This window comes from Chiloscyllium plagiosum, unplaced genomic scaffold (genome assembly GCF_037043375.1).
Source record: "Chiloscyllium plagiosum isolate Xiang-an unplaced genomic scaffold, Cpla_swu_hap1 HiC_scaffold_36, whole genome shotgun sequence".
In the NCBI taxonomy this organism is placed as follows: Eukaryota; Metazoa; Chordata; class Chondrichthyes; order Orectolobiformes; family Hemiscylliidae; genus Chiloscyllium; species Chiloscyllium plagiosum.
Window position 1 is genome coordinate 4,986,772 of NW_028270174.1, and position 18,519 is coordinate 5,005,290.

Here is an 18,519-nt window from a genome sequence, read left to right on the forward strand (position 1 = left end):
AGGGGAACATAGTAAAGATATTGACCTGCAATGTAAATGGCTGTTTATTGCCCATAAGCCTGATTAATCATAAATGGGGAAGGTCAAGATTGATCCTCAGAGTGGTGACTCATAGAACTGCAGTGAATTTACAGCACAACACAAGTTATTTGTTCATCACACCCACTTCCTCCCATTCTTCTTCATCTCATCCAATCTGCAGATTCTTCGATTCTTACCTTCCTCATGTGTTTGTCTTCTGCTTCACAAACCTCAAGTTCCTGCCAGTGGTAGTGAGTCCCACACTCCAATGACTCTGGATAGAGATGTTTGTACTGAATTGCCATTTGATTTATTTGTAACTATCTACTATTTCTGACCCAGAGTTCTGAACTCCTCCATATGTTGAATCAGCTCCTATATACCTACCCTATCAAGTCTTTTCACAATTTTATTCCTTTGTTTTCTCTTTCCGAAAGAAAACAGCTTCAGCTTGTTCAAACTTTCTTGATGGGTATAACATGGAATATACCTCTCAGTTCTGGTACCAGCACTTTATTTTAAATTTAAAATTATTTTAAATACTTCTTACACTTTCTCCAGGGCCTCTATATCCCTTTTAAAAAATGGAATATGGGGACGAGAACAGTTCAATGTTTTCCAAGTCTGCTCTAACTATTGTATGATACAGGTTTAATATAACTTCCCTGCTTTTCAATTCTATTCCTGTAGAAGTGTGTCCTAATATTTTGCTATCTTTATGACTTTATGTTCACTATTTTTAGTGACTTGTATTACAATTAGTCTGACCTAGGAGGGGGCAGAATGCTTTGGTTAAAACTTCTGATTGTGTTTCCAAGTCCTCTGATGAAATGCACAAGAATGGATGCAGTTATTATTGATTATTTTATTGAATTAGCAATCCAAAGTCATGAGGTAATAATCCAATGCTCAAAACCCACCATAGAGTCATAGAATGGGCCCAGTACCAAAGATCATGTCAACAGTCATTCAGAAAACCCCACTGCCCTATCTTTTCTGCACAGCCCTGCATAGTTATTTTCTCTTTGGATAATTATCTAATTTATTGTTAAAAGCTGTAACTGAATGCGCCTCTACCACTTTCTGGTGCAGTTCATTCCAGATCCTAAACAGTCACTGAGTAAAAACTTTCCTCATGTTACCTTTAACTTTTTGCCAATCACCTTCAATTGGTGCACTCTCATTCCCGATCCTTCTGTAATTGGTGCGCTCTCATTCCCAATCCTTCTGTAATTGGTGCACTCTGGTTCTTGACCCTTCTGTAATTGGTGTGCTCTCGTTCTTGACCCTTCTGTCAATGGGAATGGTTTCTCCCTATCTACTCCATCCAGACACATTCATGATTTTGAATGCCTCGAATAGATCTTAACCTTCTCAGAGGATGATAGCCCTAACTTGACCATCCCACCTTCATAACCTCATCCATCCTCGTCCATGTTTTGATTTTGGTCCATACGACAAACACTGTTCCCTAACCACAGACTCTATCCCTTTCCATGGCAAATGTCTGAGGCTGAATGAATCTATTCACAACCTGTTGCAGTTGACTGCAATTTGAACGTCCCAACCATTTTACCAAACCATAACCATTGCTCATGATGTGGAAATGCTGGTGTTGGACTGGGGTGCACAAAGTTATAAATCACACAACACTAAGTTATAGTAAAATAGGTTTAATTGGAAACACAATAGCTTTCGGAGCGCTGCTCTTTCATCACAACCACCTGATGAAGGAGCGTCGCTCCGAAAGCTAGTGTGCTTCCAATTAAAGCTGTTGGACTGTAACTTGGTGTTGTGTGATTTATAACCATTGCTGATTACTGCCACCTCCATTTAATGACCTATCTCTGACCTGCCTCAGGTCATCTGCTGGTGAAATCATGATCTGTGTCCTTGTTAGCCCCAGATGTAACTATTCTAACATGCTCCTGTCCTGCCTCTCATATTCTAACTTCCTTAACCTTAAGGTCAATCAACCAATATTCTGCTGCTTATGTTTTTACATGAAGTCAGTTCTTCTCACCCGTCTGCTTTTTTGACCTACATTTACTCCTATCTAAGTAATGGTGTGATTTAAAAGTTCACATCATTTACAAATTCCTTCCTGACTTCACCTGTCCCCTCATTCCATATCTCCGCAATCTCCCATGAACCACAACCTGACATCTGCACTACTCTAACATTAGCCTTATAAGTGGCACCACTTTTAATCACTGTAGGGAAACCTTCTGTGGATGACTACCTCTCACTTTTCCTCACCCTTTCTGTTACTTTCAGCTGATGAATCAATGCTTCTCAATGTTGTATACCACTGGGTGGAAACACTGAGGGTGACAAGGATGCAGAAGATACTCTGGCTGGAGGACTTCAGCACATTACTGATTTGAACTTGGGTTGGGTCCTAAATGACACAACTGCTGGACAGCGTGTGTGACAGGTCTTTAAGGCACCAACAAAAGGGAAAAACATGCTGAATTTTATCTTCACTAATCTTCCTGTCACAATTGCATTTATTTCATGACAGCATTGGTAGGAGTGACTGTCCTTGTGGAGATGTGGTCCTGTCCTCACATTGAGAATATCCTCCATCTTGATGGGCGGCACCATCATTGTCCTAAATGGGATAAATTTCAATCAGATCAAGCATCACATAACTTAGCATCCATGAGATGCCATGGGCCGTTAATAGCATCAGAATTGTGCTCCAACACAATCTGCAACCTCATGGCCCAGAAAATCCCTCGTTTCACCAGTACGATCAATTCTCCAATTTGCCACGGGATGACCAGAGGCCATGAGGGTGGGTATGTCCAGTGACCAATGAAGGGACAGTGAGGTCAGAAGCCTCCTTGATTATGTTTAGGCAGAGTTGGTATCCCAGAATTCTGTTCACACTGTTGTGTGGCACTATCGTTCCTTCCAAAATAAGGGAGTTTCACTTTGAGCAGGAACAGCAGACTCTGAAAAATCTAATCTCCAGCATTGCACTTTGTGAGATAAGAGAGAGGATGAGCTAGAAAGAATTGTACATAAAGCAAAATACTTTTGTGTAATCTGTCTTAGCAGATACTGCTACAGTTTACAAGTCAGGTATTCATTGTTTCCTTGCCCACATTGTATCCTGCTTTTGGAGAACTTCCAGCCAGTCTCAGGCCTGTGTATGTGTTTGTATTTTCATTTGTGTGTATGTTTTAGAGTCATAGGGTCATACAGTCCTACACCACGGAGACAGGTCCTTTAGCCCAAATTGATCTATGCTGACCAAAATGTCCGTCCACTCTAACCCCATTTCCCTGCACTTGGCCCATATCCTTCTAACCCTTTCCTATCCGTGTATTTGTCCAAATGCCTTTTAAATGTTGTTGATGTACCCACCTCAACCACTTCCACTGGCAGCTCATTCCATCTGCGTACCACCCTCTGTGTAAAAGCATTGTCCGTCAGGTTCCCTTTTATTCTTACCCCTCTAACCTTAAACTGATGTCCTCCAGTCCTCGAATCACCAACCCTGGGAAAAAGACTGACTGTATTCACCCTATCCATGCCTTTCATGATCTTATACACTTCTATAAGGTCCCCCCTCAGTCCCTTACACTCGAAAGAAAAAAGTCCTAGTTTGTCCAACCTCTCCCTATAACTCAGACCATTGAGTCTTGGCAACATCCTTGTAAATTTCTTCTGCCCTCTTTCCAGTTTAATATCATCCTTCCTAAAGCAAGGTGACCAAAACTGAACATAACACTCCAAGTGCGGCCTCACCAACATCGTGTACAACTACAACATAACTTCCCAACTTCTGTACTCAATGCCCTGACTGATGAAGGCCAAAAGCCTTCTTCACTGCCCTGTCTACCTGTGAGTCCACTTTCAGAGAACTGTGCACATGAACTCCAAGGTCCCTCTGTTCCACTACACTTCTTAAGGCCCTACTATTCACCATAAAGCCCCGTCTTCATTTGACTTTCCAAAATGCAAGACCTCACACTTTTAAATATTAAACTCCATTTGTCATTTCTCAGCCCACTTCTCCAGCTGATCAAGGTCCTGCTGCAATTTCTGATAACCTTCTTCACTGTCCACAATACCGCCTATTTTAGTGTCATTTGCAAACTTATTAATCATGCCTTGTACATCCTCATCCAAATCATTGATATAGATAACAAACAGTAATGGGCTCAGCACCGACCTCTGAGGTACTCCACTAGTCACAGGCCTCCAGTCCAACAAGCATCCTTCCACTAAACAGTTTATCTACCCATACATTCAAGCACAGGGCAGCACGGTGGCACAGTGGTTAGCATTGCTGCCTCACAGCACCAGGGACCCGGGTTCAATTCCTGTCTCGGGCAACTGTCTGTGTGGAGTTTGCACATTCTCCCCGTGTCTGCGTGGGTTTCCTCCGGGTGCTCTGGTTTCCTCCCACAGTCCAACGATGTGCAGGTTAGATGAATTGGCCATGCTAAATTGCCTGTAGTGTTCGGTGGATTAGTCAGGTGTAAATATAGGGTGGAAGCTGAAAATGTGTTGCTGGAAAAGCGCAGCAGGTCAGGCAGCATCCGGGGAACAGGAGAATCGACGTTTCGGGCATAAGCCCTTCTTCAGGATGCTGCCTGACCTGCTGCGCTTTTCCAGCGACACATTTTCAGCTCTGATCTCCAAGCATCTGCAGACCTCACTTTCTCCTTAAATATAGGGTGGGGTGGGTTACTCTTCTTAGGGTCGGTGTGGACTTGTCGGGCTGAAGGGCCTGTTTCCACACTGCAAGTAATCTTATCTAATCTAAACTACCTGTGTAGCAGAGTTTGCAGCATGTGCACTGTCTTTACCAACCCACCCAGACTGGAAGGAGAACAGGGAGTGAGAGGCTGTTCTGTGAGTGTTTGAGTTCAGAGCAGGTTAGGAGGCTCTAGCCGTGTCTACTCTGTGGCTGTGGGTGACAGAGCCTGTACGTGTCTGAGAGAGCGTGGAAATCTCTCACTGAGTAATGTCAGTGTGTGGTCGATAAGGCTGTCAGAGAGGAAGAGGCGGTGCCCACCCAGCCTGTTTGACAGTGGGAGGAATTCGCTGGAGACACGCAAAGTCCTGTTAAACGGAACGCTAAAATATTTCGAGTTGAGATGCGGCGTGTGATGTAGAGTAAATGCTCCTGGTTTTCTGTTCACCGTTATTCCTGGGCTAGAGGCACTCAACACAAAAGGTGAGAGAAAATCCTGTCCTATTGACAGAGTGAGAGGGTCATCAATCCCTCTCGGGGGTGTTAGGGGATTGGGATCTGGTGATCGCAGGTCAGGAGTAAAATCAAATCAAGAAACCATTTTTATTTTTAATGTAACAGTTTTGTTGTACATTGTTTATTTTCCTGATACTTATCAGGCCGTCATTTATGTATCTATTAGTTGTGTAAGTGTGGATGGAGAGGTTATTGCAGTCCCCGAATGATATATTTTTTGGGGTTATGTATCTACATTTAGTTTTGGGAGTTTTGCAGTTTATTGCAGTACAACAGCGTGAGGCGGAGAAAGGAAACACGGGCTTTCTTTTTGTACACACTCCCCGCTCTGCTCTGCTCTGGGCATTTACCCCACTTTCCCCCTCTCCTTGCTCTTCTCCCTCCCTTGCCCCGTGTCTCCCCCACTTCTTCCTGCCACCTCACTTTCTCCACTTCCTGGTTCCCCTCCTCTCAATTCCCACTCTCCCCAAAATCTGCAACCACATTCCCCCCCCCCCCACACCAATCCCACGCACTGTTTCGCCCCCTCCCCTTTCCCTTCATTTCCATCTCGTCCCCTGCCCCCAGTCCCCTGTCCCCTCCCCAAAAATAATACATAATGTGTATCTTACTCTTATTATCATTATAAAATGCAGTAGCATCAGTTACAATTCTCAAAGGTGTACTGGAAAGACTTGAATATGTGACAATTTGCCTGTACTCCTGGTCTTTCATCATTCTGCAGGAGCATTATTGAAAGAAACCCACTTGCTATGAAAGAGAAAACGTTCCTTGCACGAGCAGTATTTTATATTGTTTATGCAATGAGACACTCACTGGGTGCATAATTGGGCAAACGTTTTCTTAACTGATAGAAAAATAAGCACATTGCAGAAGCACAGTCTATAGCAAATGAAAATGTAACCATTTTATCAAGTGTGGAGTTCAGTTAATTCACACTATCACAATAATAGTAATATGGAGTGAGAGGTGACAGTAAAAGCTAACTATAGCTGTTCATGTGAGGAAGCAGCTTTGCAATGTATTCACCTCTGTGATTTATTTATAACTTATGGTGAATGCAACAGGGACGCGAGATAAAGACCATGAGAATATTTGGAATCACATGTGCACAAGGCCATTTGAACTGTCACATCTGTGCAGGGTCTTTGAAAGAGTTGTCCTGTCAACTCCATTTCTTCATAATTCTGTCAGAGTCTGCTTCAAGGAAATGTCTTTTGAAAGGTTTAGTGGACTTGGGTACAAATGTTACCTGCAGTGAGTGGGTCACAGTCATACAGGCCGGAAGCAGACCCTTCAGCCCAACTCGTCCATGCCAACCAAGTTTCCCAAACTAAACTAGTCCCATTTGCTTGTGTTTGACCCATATCCCTCTAAACGCTGCTCATTTGTGTACCTGTCCAAATGTCTTTTAAAAGTTAAAACTGTACCAGCATCTACCACTTCCTTTGGTAATTCATTCACATCCAAAACACCCTCTGCCTCAGGTCTCTTTTAAATCTTTCTTTTCTCACCTTAAAAATATGCTGCCTAGTTTTGAACTCATTCTCCCTAGGGAAAAGACTTTTGCTGTTCACTTTATCCATGTCATTTGAGGACACTCTGTGAAGAAATATATTCTTAGATCCAAAAGCATTTGAGGGGATCTATGATCTCTACTAATTTATTAATTGCAAGAGGCTTTTTCCTTCTTTACACATTTATATTCATAATCTTTTTTAGGAATTTAGGTTATTTCATTCAGAACTGAGATAAAATACTACAGGTTAGCTCAGTTGGATGGATATAAGCATAAGTCAGGTAAAGACAGCAGAGATTGAGTAAATCCTTAGAATAGTATAAAGGTAGTAGGAGTATACTTAAGAGGGAAATCAGGAGAGCAAAAAAGGGGACATGAGATAGCTTTGGCAAATAGGGTTAAAGAGAATCCAAAGGGATTTTATAAATACATTTTAAGGACAAAAGGGTAACGAGAGAGAATAGTGCCCCTCAAAGATCAGCAGAGAAGTCTATGTGTGGAAATGTAGGAGATGGGGGAGATAGTAAATGAATATTTTCAGTGTTTATTGTGGTGAAGGACATGGAAGATGCAGAATGTGGGGAAATAGATGGTGACATCTTGAGAAAAGGTCCATATTAAAGATGTGGTGTTGTTGTTGGATGTCTTAAAATGCATAAAAGTGGATAAATCCCCAGGACCTGATCAGGTGTACCCTAGAACTCTGTGGGAAGCTAGGGAAGAGATTGTTGGGCTTTTGCTGAGATATTTGTAACATTAATAATCACAGGTGAGCTGCCGGAAGACTGGAGGTTGGCAAACGTGGTGCCACTGTTTAGAAAACTATAGACCAGTGAGCCTGACATCGGAAGTGGTCAACTTGTTGGAGGGAATCCTGAGGGACAGGATGTACATGTATATGGAAAGGCAAGGATTGATTAAGGATAGTCAACATGGCTTCATGCATGAGAAATCATGTCTCACTAATTTGAGTTTTTTGAAGTAACAAAGAGGATTGATGAGGGATGAGCGGTGGACGTGATCTATCTGAACTTCAGTAAGGTGTTTGACAAGGTTCCTGATTGTAGACTGGTTAGCGAGGTTAGATCTCATGGAATATAGGGAAAACTAGCCATTTGGATACAGAACTGGCTCAAAGGTGGAAGACAGGCTGTTTTGCAAACTGGAGGCCTATGACCAGTGGTGTGCCACAAGGATCAGTGCTGGGGTCTTTGCTAGTCTATGTGTCGGTGTACCAGGAAGTGAGACTACGGGTCTGAGGGGGGGGGGGGGGCCTTGTTTATGTAACTCCAATAATCCATAGAATGTGTTGGATCTTTCAGGTTTCATTCTTTGGAGATCTGTCTTGTTAATTTCTATGTGGATGACACCTTTGTCATCACAAAATGCAACAAATTAGAAGAAACACATAAACAACATCCTTACCGGTATAAAGGTCACCAAAGAGGAAGAGAACAATAACAGACTCCCCTTCCTAGATGTCACAGTAGAACGAAAAACCAATGGAGAGCTGCAGACCAGTGTCTGCATGAAAGCCACACACTGACCAGATACTCAACTACAGGAGCAATCACCCCAAAACCCACAAACAGAGCTGCATCAGGGATGTTTTTTAAATGGACCATAACACACTGCAGCACCCAGGAACAACGAGAAGCCAAGGAAAAACACTTGTCCAACGTATTCAGAAACAATGGGTACGTGATACACACAGTCTGTCAATTCCTGCACAGCAGACCCAAACAAGAAGACACAACACACCCAGAGACTTTAGTCACCCTGCCATACATTAAGGACATCTCAGAGATGACGACTAGACTATTCTAGCCACTAGGTATTATGGTAGCCCCCAAACCAACAACCATGCTGAAACAGCTCCTGATGAATTTAAAGGACCCCATACCAACAACCAGCAGAACGAGCATCATCTACAAATTACCCTGCAAGGACTGCAACAAACATTACATTGGACAGATGGACAGGAAACTAGCCACTAGGTTACATGAACACCAACTAGCCACTAAAAGACATGACCAACTATCACTGGTATCCATACACACAGACAAAGAGGGACACCAGTCTGACTGGAACAATACATCCATCCGGGGATAGGCTAAACAAAGACATGCACGGGAATTCCTAGATGCCTGACATTTAAACCTGAACTCCATTATCAAACACATTAATTTGGACCCCAACCTCTGAGAGAAAGAACCGGAAATGATATCACCCACCACAACAGATCCAGACACTCGCATAGCAAATGGGACAGACTGCTAGCGTTTCACTGGAGGCTCTCTGATGATGTTACCTGGCATGGTGACAAAATGTCTGAAAACAAATCTACCAGCTCAGAGAGCAAACTTACAACCTGAGTCATAGTTATACAGCACAGAAATAGACCCTTCGGTCCAACCCATCCAGGCCGACCAAATATCCAAAGTTATCTTGGTCCCATTTGCCAGCACTTGGTCCGTATCCCTCTAAACCCTTCCTATTCATATAACCATCCAGATGCCTTTTAAATGTTGTATTTGTACCAGCCTCCATCACATCCTCTGGCAGGTTGTTCCAAACACGCAACATCTTCTGCATAATAAAGTCGCTCCTCAGGTCCCTTTTAAATCTTTCTCCTATGCCCTCTAGTTTTGGACTTGCCTGCTCTGTGAAAAATACCTTGTCTATTCACCCTATCTATGCCCCTCATGATTTTATAAACCTCTATAATGTCACCCCTCAGCCTCTGACCCTCCAGGGAAAATAGCCTATTCAGTTTCTCCCTCTAGTCCCAGTAACATCCTCATAAATCTTTTCTGAACACTTTCAATACCTTTCCTATTGCAGGGAGACTCGAAATGAATGCAGTATTCTAAAAGTTACATTTGATCTCCAGTAACCACGTGACATGTTTGCTTGTATAATCTGTGTCTTTTAGCACTCTGGATACACCTATCATCTCAAACCTTTACAGACTGGAGGGCAAAGCAGGGAATTATTATCAATGTCACTTTGGCCCAATTGCTGTGCTGAACTGTCTTTCATTGCCTGAGTGGTTTGGCCATTCCAGGTGTATTTTTCCTGATTGAGTTTTTTTTTATAACCTTTTTTGTTCAAGAGATTATATGGCCAGGGAAGAAGGGACGATGGGGATGAAGGATGTCTGGTTGTGTTGTTCCAATCTCTGTGGTATGAGGAAGCTGATCATTGTCCATCAGTTTTATCATTACTTTTGTTAGTAGCAACAACATTCCTGGAAAGCCAAACTGCAAATACCATTCGTTGTGTATCTCTGATGAACAGGTGTTACCTGTGGGTTGCAAGACATTCTTGACAGTATCCACAAGTGGTATCATTTTCTTCCTCTTCCGAATGGAAAGCATGTAGTCTTTCTACAAATTATCAGATACAACAGCAAAACCACAGAGGCAGACAAGCTCCTGTTTGGTGTTAACGATATCCTTCCAGCTCTTTAAAACTTTTCAACACTCTGTCCATTCAGTCTGCTGTGATAATCGTGATAAATTAATAAAGAATACAGTCTCCATGGTGCTACTTTTTTTTAATTTCAAAAATATACTTTATTCATAAAATAATTTGATGGTCTGTACAGTTGGACATGCCATACATATGTAAGCATTCTATTTGTTTGCATTCCGAAAACAGAGTAATCATTCCTATTTACAGGTCTGTACGATTACATTTTTAGCTGAGGCGTCAGCAGAGCCCAAATGACTGCGTGGGCCCCCTGTTCTTATTTAGGCAGGCAGATGTTACACAGTGGTCTTTCCCCACCGCGCCTTGGCGGCAGCTGCCCCAAGCTTCAGCGCGTCCCTCAATACGTAGTCCTGGACCTTGGAATGTGCCAGTCTGCAACACTCAGTCAGGGTTAACTCCTTCAGCTGGAAGATCAACAGGTCTCGGACCGCCCAGAGAGCGTCCTTCACTGAGTTGATGATCCTCCAGGCACAGTTGATGTTCGACTCGGTGTGCGTCCCGGGGAACAGGCCGTAGAGCACGGAGTCCCATGTCACAGCACTGCTCGGGATGAACCTCGACAAACACCACTGCATTCCTCTCCGGACTTCTTCTGCGTAGGCACATTCCAGAGGGAGGTGTGTGACAGTCTCGTTCCCCCCCGCAGCCGCTTTGAGGGCAGCGTGCGGTGCGGTTGAGAGTCCGGGCGTCCATAAAGGATCTCACAGACAGAGCCCTTCTCACCACCAGCCAAGCCATGTCTTGGTGCTTGTTGGAAAGTTCTGATGATGAGGCATTCTGCCAAATGGCTTTGACAGTCTGCTCAGGGAACCGCTCGATAGGATCTGCCCTCTCCTTTTCCCGAAGGGTCTCAAGGACACTACGTGCTGACCACTTCCTGATGGACTTGTGGTCAAAGGTGTTTTTCTTCATAAACTTCTCCACGAAGGTCAGGTGATACGGAACGGTCCAAATACTCGGAGCGTTCTGCGGCAGTGCGGCCAGGCCCATCCTTCGCAACACCGGGGACAGGTAGAACCTCAGTACGTAGTGACACTTGGTGTTTGCGTACCGGGGATCCATGCACACCTTGATGCAGCCACACACAAAGGTGGCCATCAGGGTGAGGGTGGCATTGGGTGTATTTTTTTCCCCTGTTGCCCAGATCTTTGTACAGCGAGTCCCTTCGGACCTGGTCCATCTTTGACCTCCATATAAACTGGAAGATGGCCCGGGTGACTGCAGCGGCACAGGTTCTGGGAATAGGCCAGACCTGTGCCACGTATAATAGCAATGACAGTGCATCTCCATGCTGCTACATTGATTCAGCCAATGGAACTGCATCTCAGCCACAATTTTATTTGCACAAGACTCAGCAGTGATGTGATGGGACACTTGGTATTATTGGCAATGTGTCTGCCATGTGGTTGAGTTTCTCTTCATGGAATGTGCCTTTTTTTTAATAAATTGGTCACAAATAACTGTTGACGTTGGTATCATGTGTTTTGCCATGTAGAAAAGCTTCAATGCCGTCTTCCAAGTTTCTGTGAAATTAGGTTGGGTTCAAATGTGCAACCTTTATGATCCAATCTCTGCCTTTGATGTCTCTTGATTGCCTCAGTGTGGTACAACCTGCCGAACAAGACAGTCCTGTTTATCATAACTTTGTTATAATATAGCCATAGTCAGTCATATTATCAGCACATCACAAGATTTATTTCTCTTGTTTACATCATAGAATCATACAGTATGGAAATAGACCCTTCAGCCAAATCATCATAGAGTCACAGAGATGTACAGCATGGAAACAGACCCTTCGGTCCAACCCATCCATGCCGACCAGATATCCCAACCCAACCTAGTCCCACCTGCCAGCACCCGGCCCATATCCCTCCAAACCCTTCCTATTCATATACCCATCCAAATGTCTCTTAAATGTTGCAATTGTACCAGCCTCCACCACATCCTCTGGCAGCTCATTCCATACACGTACCACCCTCTGCGTGAAAAAGTTGCCTCTTAGGGTGAGAGGGGAAAGATATAAAAGAGACCTATCAGACTCGACCACGAGACCTCTCTGACCTGTTCCACCATTCAGTTACATTACTGCTGACATGTATCTCAATCCCGTTTTCTTACTTAACATCTAATACGTTTGCTAAACAAAAATTAACCTAACTCAGAATCGAGATGGATTAATGGTCTTTTCTTTTGAAATGTTGAAATTTTAGTGGAAACATGAAATGATTGGGAGGATACGTCTGTTTGCAGAAACCTCTTCTAGCACAGAGTTACGTCAGTTACATCAGTTCCCTAGACTAGCAAGTACCTTGGGCTATTACCAGGCGGCTCACATGATGGCCACTATTGAGAAAGCAGTGTGGATAGCAGCCAGGGATGTTGCTTGCCCTGGGAATTTTCTACAAAAGAAATACAGGGTTATCATTTGGGTGGCAAAGTGGCTGATCGCCAGGGACCCAGGTTTGATTCCACCCTCGGGTGGCTGTCTGTGTGGAGTTTATACGTTCTCCCTGTGTCTGCGTGGGTTTCCTCTAGACACTCCCTTTTCTCCCAAGATGTATAGATTAGGTGGATTGGCCACGCGAAATTTCCCATAGTGTCCACAGATGTGCAGGCTAGGTGGACTAGCCATGATAAATGCAGAGTTAAATTGATAGGGTGGAGGGAGTCTGAGTGGGATGTTCATCAGAGGTGAATTGTGGGTTTGATGGGGATTTTACGATTCTATGTTGATTAACACTGAATATAGGGTGGCGTGAAACTGGACTGACACAATTCCTGCTGACTATGACTGGTAAAGATGAATATCTTCCTTATTTTAATGTTTCACAAATATGAGAAATGTGTTTTTAAAATCTTTTACCTGTTTCCAGAATATTTTTCTGGGGCTTCATGTCAAAGAAAGGCACAGGAGACACAGAAATTACAGAATTGTTATAGCACCTTAGGAGGCCATTTGGTCCATTTCTCTGAGCAAGCAATTCACCGAGTGTCATTTCACTGCCTTTATCCCTAAAGCCTGTGCATTCTTCATTTGCAAGTAACACACAAATTCCCCTTTTAATATTTCAGTTGAACTTGCCTCCAACACAATCTTGGACGGTATATTCCGGATCCTAACTACTCGCTGCATAAAAATAAATTTCCTCTTGTCTCTTTTGTTTCCTTTCTCAAATACATTAAATGCTCTTGATTTTTCATAGGTAAAACATTTTTCTATTTCAATTTTGTCCAGAACCGTCAAGATTTGACCATCTCCATCAAATCTCCCATTTTCTCCAAGTAAATAAATACATACTAATCACTCCTAATTCGAATATGAAATTCAGGAGAAATATCTTTATCCAGTGAGTGTGTGAAACTCAGTACCACAAGGAGTAGGTGAGACATAGATGCATTTAGGTGGAACCTGGATAAGCACACGGAGAAAAGAATATCAGCATATTGCTGATTCGGCAAGATGAGACTCACTGGGCTGATTGGTCTGGCTATTTGCGGTTAATCTTTTGTAATTGTATGTTTTATGGAGCCTAGATTTATACATGAGAAAACTATATTCCCTGAATTTAAATAATAAACAAATTAAGTAAGTTGTTTCATTTTGGGAAAAGATTTTATGTATGTGATGCTGTTGCTCCTTTTACAAGGCATGTTGTTTTTGGCTTTTTTTTCCGCAAGATTGTAAAAGACACAGATTCTGAAAAGTCTGATTTGAAGGATTTAGGGCCAATTTGATTATAGCTAACAGAAACTGCCTCAAGAGCAAGGCTTTCAAAACACTTGTAGAATGAAAGGGGAGTGGCCAGTTCTCCCAGCTCAGTTTTTCTCTGGTTTGGTTAGATTAGATTAGATTCCCTACAGTGTGGAAACAGGCCCTTCGGCCCAACCAGTCCACACCGACCCTCCGAAGAGTACCCACCCGGATCCATTTCCCTCTTGCACCTAGCACTGTGGGCAATTTAGCGTGACCAATTCACCTGACCTGCACATATTTGGACTACAGGAGGAAACCGGAGCACCCCGAGGAAACCCACGCAGATACGGGGAGAATGTGCAAACTCCACACAGACAGTTGCCCGAGGCAGGAATCGAACCTGGGACCCTGGTGCTGTGAGGCAGCAGTGCTAACCACTGAGCCACCGTGTTGGTCTGGTCTGGTCTGGTCTGGTCTGGTCTGGTCTGGTCTGGTCTGGTATTTAGCAAGCAGTAGTGGTTGGAAGCTGCTACCCAAAGAAGCAGGTCCACGCTGGTCCTCTCTCTGTGACTCCTCTCCTGTAAGAACCTGTGTTTGATTTTTCCTTTTTTGCCAAGGAGTATTTATGGGGATTGTTGCAAGTATTGGAAAGCGTCATTAAGTTGGGATAATCTGTTGGGGCTTCAGATAGGTTAAGTTATTGTTTTCTGTTGTTTGTGTTTCATTCGGTAACCTTGTAAATAAAACCTGTTTTGTTTAAAACTAAGTGGTTTGATCAACTGCATCCCTCTTGGAACATCCACTGTACACGTGATTAAAGCAACCAGCAAAGTTAGGCTCTGGGCTACTTTCTTGAAATGTTTTGAGGGGGTCTGGCCTGGTCATTGCTTGTTGTGATTTCGCTATACAGATTGTAATTTTATGGTGTTTATAGATGCTATAAACCTTAGAGAGAGGTACTGAGGAATTATTTACAGGACTGTAAGTCTTAAAATCTTTATTTTGTGTTTCATATGCCAGTGGTAACCAGATATCATGGATAACAGTGGCTCTGTCAGCGAAATGCCAATGAATGATGTAACTGTCACCTTGGAACAGAATCCTCCAGACCCGAACAAATATTCGACATCTAAAGGATCGACAGTTAGCTTCCACAACATTTACTACAGCGTGAAGATCAAGAGTGGTTTACTCTGCTGCCGTAAAACCAGTGAGAAGGAAATCCTAAAAGATGTCAAGTATGTATTTGCAGTCTTTTGATTTGCGTGGAGTCGAACAGTAACAATGATTCAATGTTTAATTATAACTTGCCAGAATGGGATTTTTCTTGAAGATCTACCAATTGTGTGAAAGGGAATGTAGCATCACTACTTTAAGAAATGGAGAGATGCTGGCTGAAAATATGACTGGAAATGTTGGGTCTGTTTTTTAGCGGAGTGTGGGAAGAAGGTGAGAGAAGAGGAAGCATCGGCACGCATTAAAGCTGGTAACTTGGAGAAAGGGTTTGATCTAAATGATATGTTGCAGTCTCCCACTGAACAAGAAGCTACAGTTAGAGATCATGGGGATTTGCCTGGCAATCGGTTGGTGCTGGGATGTGTGGAGCTCAGCGAGCGTGTGGTTGATGAAAGGACTCTTGATCTTCACATTCAGAGCTGCAAATGGACAGAATTTCGGAGAGCTCAGAGATATTAAACGGTTAATCAAGCTGGAGGAGGTTTCAAGGAGAGGAAAGGGTTCGGTAGTACATTGTGGCATCTGCAAGTAAGGACTTTAAAATACTGTGGTGACAAAATTTATAAAGTTGTTTGGAAAAAAAAACAGCCTCCTAAACGTGAACTTTCTTTGGCAAGAAATATCAATGTTCAAAAGTAGAAAGCTGAGTTCAATGAGCTAAGTGGGTTGTTTGGTTAAGTTTTGAACACAAGCCAGGACAGTAACCCTGAAAATCACCACCACAGAGTTAGCGTGCTTATCAATAGTTCCTAATCTCAACATTGACTGCAAATTCTATCGACTCACGAAGAAACTATTACCTATAAAGATGCTATGCCAGTGCATGAATCTGGTTAATTATTAATGTGGTTTATGTCAGTGAAATAAATGATAAAGGTAACTTAATCTTCCCTTCAGTCACGGACACCCTTGTCTACAGCTTACTTGCTTCCCTTCCAGTCTTGGTCACCTTGTTACAGGAAGGATTTTATTAAACTGGAACGAGTGCAGAAGGAATTTACAAGGATGTTGCCTGGACTCAGTGGTCTGAGATATAGAGAGAGGTTGGGAAAGTTAGGACCTTTTTTCTTTAGAGTGTAGGGGGACTGAGGGGGGATCTTATAGAGGTGTATGAGATCACGAGAGGCACGGATAGGGTGAATGCAGGGTTAGGAATCACAGAATAGAAGATGTCATACAGACTCTTTGGTCCAACCCGTCCACACCGACCTGATATCCCAACCCAATCTAGTCCCACCTGCCAGCACCCAGCCCATATCCCTCCAAACCCTTCCTATTCATATACCCATCCAGATGCCTTTTAAATGTTAAAGATTAGATTAGATTAGATTAGATTACTTACAGTGTAGAAACAGGCCCTTCGGCCCAACAAGTCTACACCGCCCCGCCGAAGCGCAACCCACCCATACCCCTACCCTAATACTACGGGCAATTTAGCGTGGCCAATTCACCTGACCTGCACATCTTTGGACTGTGGGAGGAAACCGGAGCACCCGGAGGAAACCCACGCAGACACGGGGAGAACGTGCAAACTCCACACAGTCAGTCGCCTGAGGCGGGAACTGAACCCGGGTCTCTGGCGCTGTGAGGCAGCAGTGCTAACCATTGTGCCACCATGCCACCCCAAATTGTAATTGTACGAGCCTCTACCACTTCCTCTGGCAGCTCATTCCACACACGTACCACTGTCTGCATGGAAAAAGTTGTCCCTTAGGTCCCTTTTATATCTTTCCCCTCTCACCCTAAACCTATGCCCTCTAGTTCTGGACTCCCCCACCCCAGGGAAAAGACTTTGTCTATATACCCTGTCCATGTCCCTCATGATTTTATAAACCTCTACAAGGTCACCCCTCAGCCTCTGATGCTCCAGAGAAAACAGGCCCAGCCTATTCAGCCTCTCCCTATAGCTCAAATTGTCAAAATCTGGCAACATCCTTGTAAATCGTTTTTGAACCCTTTCAAGTTTCACAACATCCTTCCTATAGGAAGGAGACCAGCATTACATGCAATATTCCAAAGTGTCCTGACCAACGTCCTGCACAGCCACAACATGACCTCCCAACTCCTGTACTCAATACTCTGACCAATAAAGGAAAACATACCAAAGGCCGCCTACAATATCCTATCCACCTGCGACTCTACTTTTAAGGAGTTATGAATCTGCTGTCCAAAGTCTCTTTGTTCAGCAACACTCCCTAGGACATTACCATTAAGTGTATAAGGAGAAAGTAAGGTCTGCAGATGCTGGAGATCAGAGCTGGAAATGTGTTGCTGGAAAAGCGCAGCAGGTCAGGCAGCATCCAGGGAACAGGAGAATCGACGTTTCGGGCATAAGCCCTTCTTCAGGAACCTGAAGAAGGGCTTCCTGAAGAAGGGTTCATTAAGTGTATAAGTCCTGCTAAGATTTGCTTTTCCAAAATGCAGCATCTCATATTTATCTGAATTAAACCCCATCTGCCACTTCTCAGCCCATTGGCCCATCTGGTCAAGATCCTGTTGTAATCTGAGGTAACCCTCTTCGCTGTCCACTACACCTCCAATTTTGGTGTCATCTGCAAACTTACTAACTATACCTGCTATGTTCACATCCAAATCATTTATATAAATGACAAAAAGTAGAGGACCCAGCACCGATCCTTGTGGCACTCCACTGGTCACAGGCCTCCAGTCTGAAAAACAACCCTCCACCACCACCCTCTGTCTTCTACCTTTGAGCCAGTTCTGCATCCAAATGGCTAGCTCTCCCTGTATTCCGTGAGATCTAACCATGCCAACCAGTCTTCCATGTTAAACCTTGTCGAACACCTTATTGAAGTCCATATAGATCACGACCAGTGCTCTGCCCTCATCAATCCTCTTTGCTACTTCTTCAAAAAACTCAATCAAGTTAGTGAGACATGATTTCCCATGCACAAAGCCATGTTGACTATCCTGAATCAGTCCTTGCCTTTCCAAATGCACATAAATCCTGTCTCTTGGGATTCCCTCCAACAACTTGCCCACCACTGACGTCAGGCTCACTGGTCTGTAGTTCCCTGGCTTGTCCTTACCACCCTTCTTAAACAGTGGCACCACATTTGCCAACATGCAGTCTTCCGGCACCTCACCTGTAACTATCGATGATACAAATATCTCAGCAAGAGGCCCAGCAATCACTTCCCAGGCTTCCCACAGAGTTCTCGGGTACACCTGATCAGGTCCTTGGGATTTATCCACTTTTAAGCGTTTCACAATATCCAGCACCACCTCCTCTGTAATATGGACATTTTTGAAGATGTCACCATTTATTTCCTCATATTCTATACCTTCCATGTCCTCCTCCAC

At 43.6% G+C, this 18,519-nt stretch overlaps 1 protein-coding gene across 2 annotated transcripts in view; it reads left to right on the forward strand.

Moving 5' to 3' along the window:
* Nucleotides 1-4,902: 4,902 nt before the first annotated feature.
* The window catches only part of abcg2a (ATP-binding cassette, sub-family G (WHITE), member 2a), an 85,072-nt gene continuing 71,455 nt past the window's right edge, over nt 4,903-18,519 (forward strand). Inside the window, exons 1-2 of one of the 2 annotated variants that reach the window (XM_087979899.1) lie at nt 4,903-5,218; nt 14,980-15,197. In XM_087979899.1, the coding sequence (XP_087836025.1) occupies nt 14,995-15,197 (203 nt within the window). In that variant the 5' untranslated portion in view covers nt 4,903-5,218; nt 14,980-14,994. The remainder of the gene's footprint in view (nt 5,219-14,979; nt 15,198-18,519) is intronic. The other variant, XM_043674466.2, reaches the window with a different exon arrangement.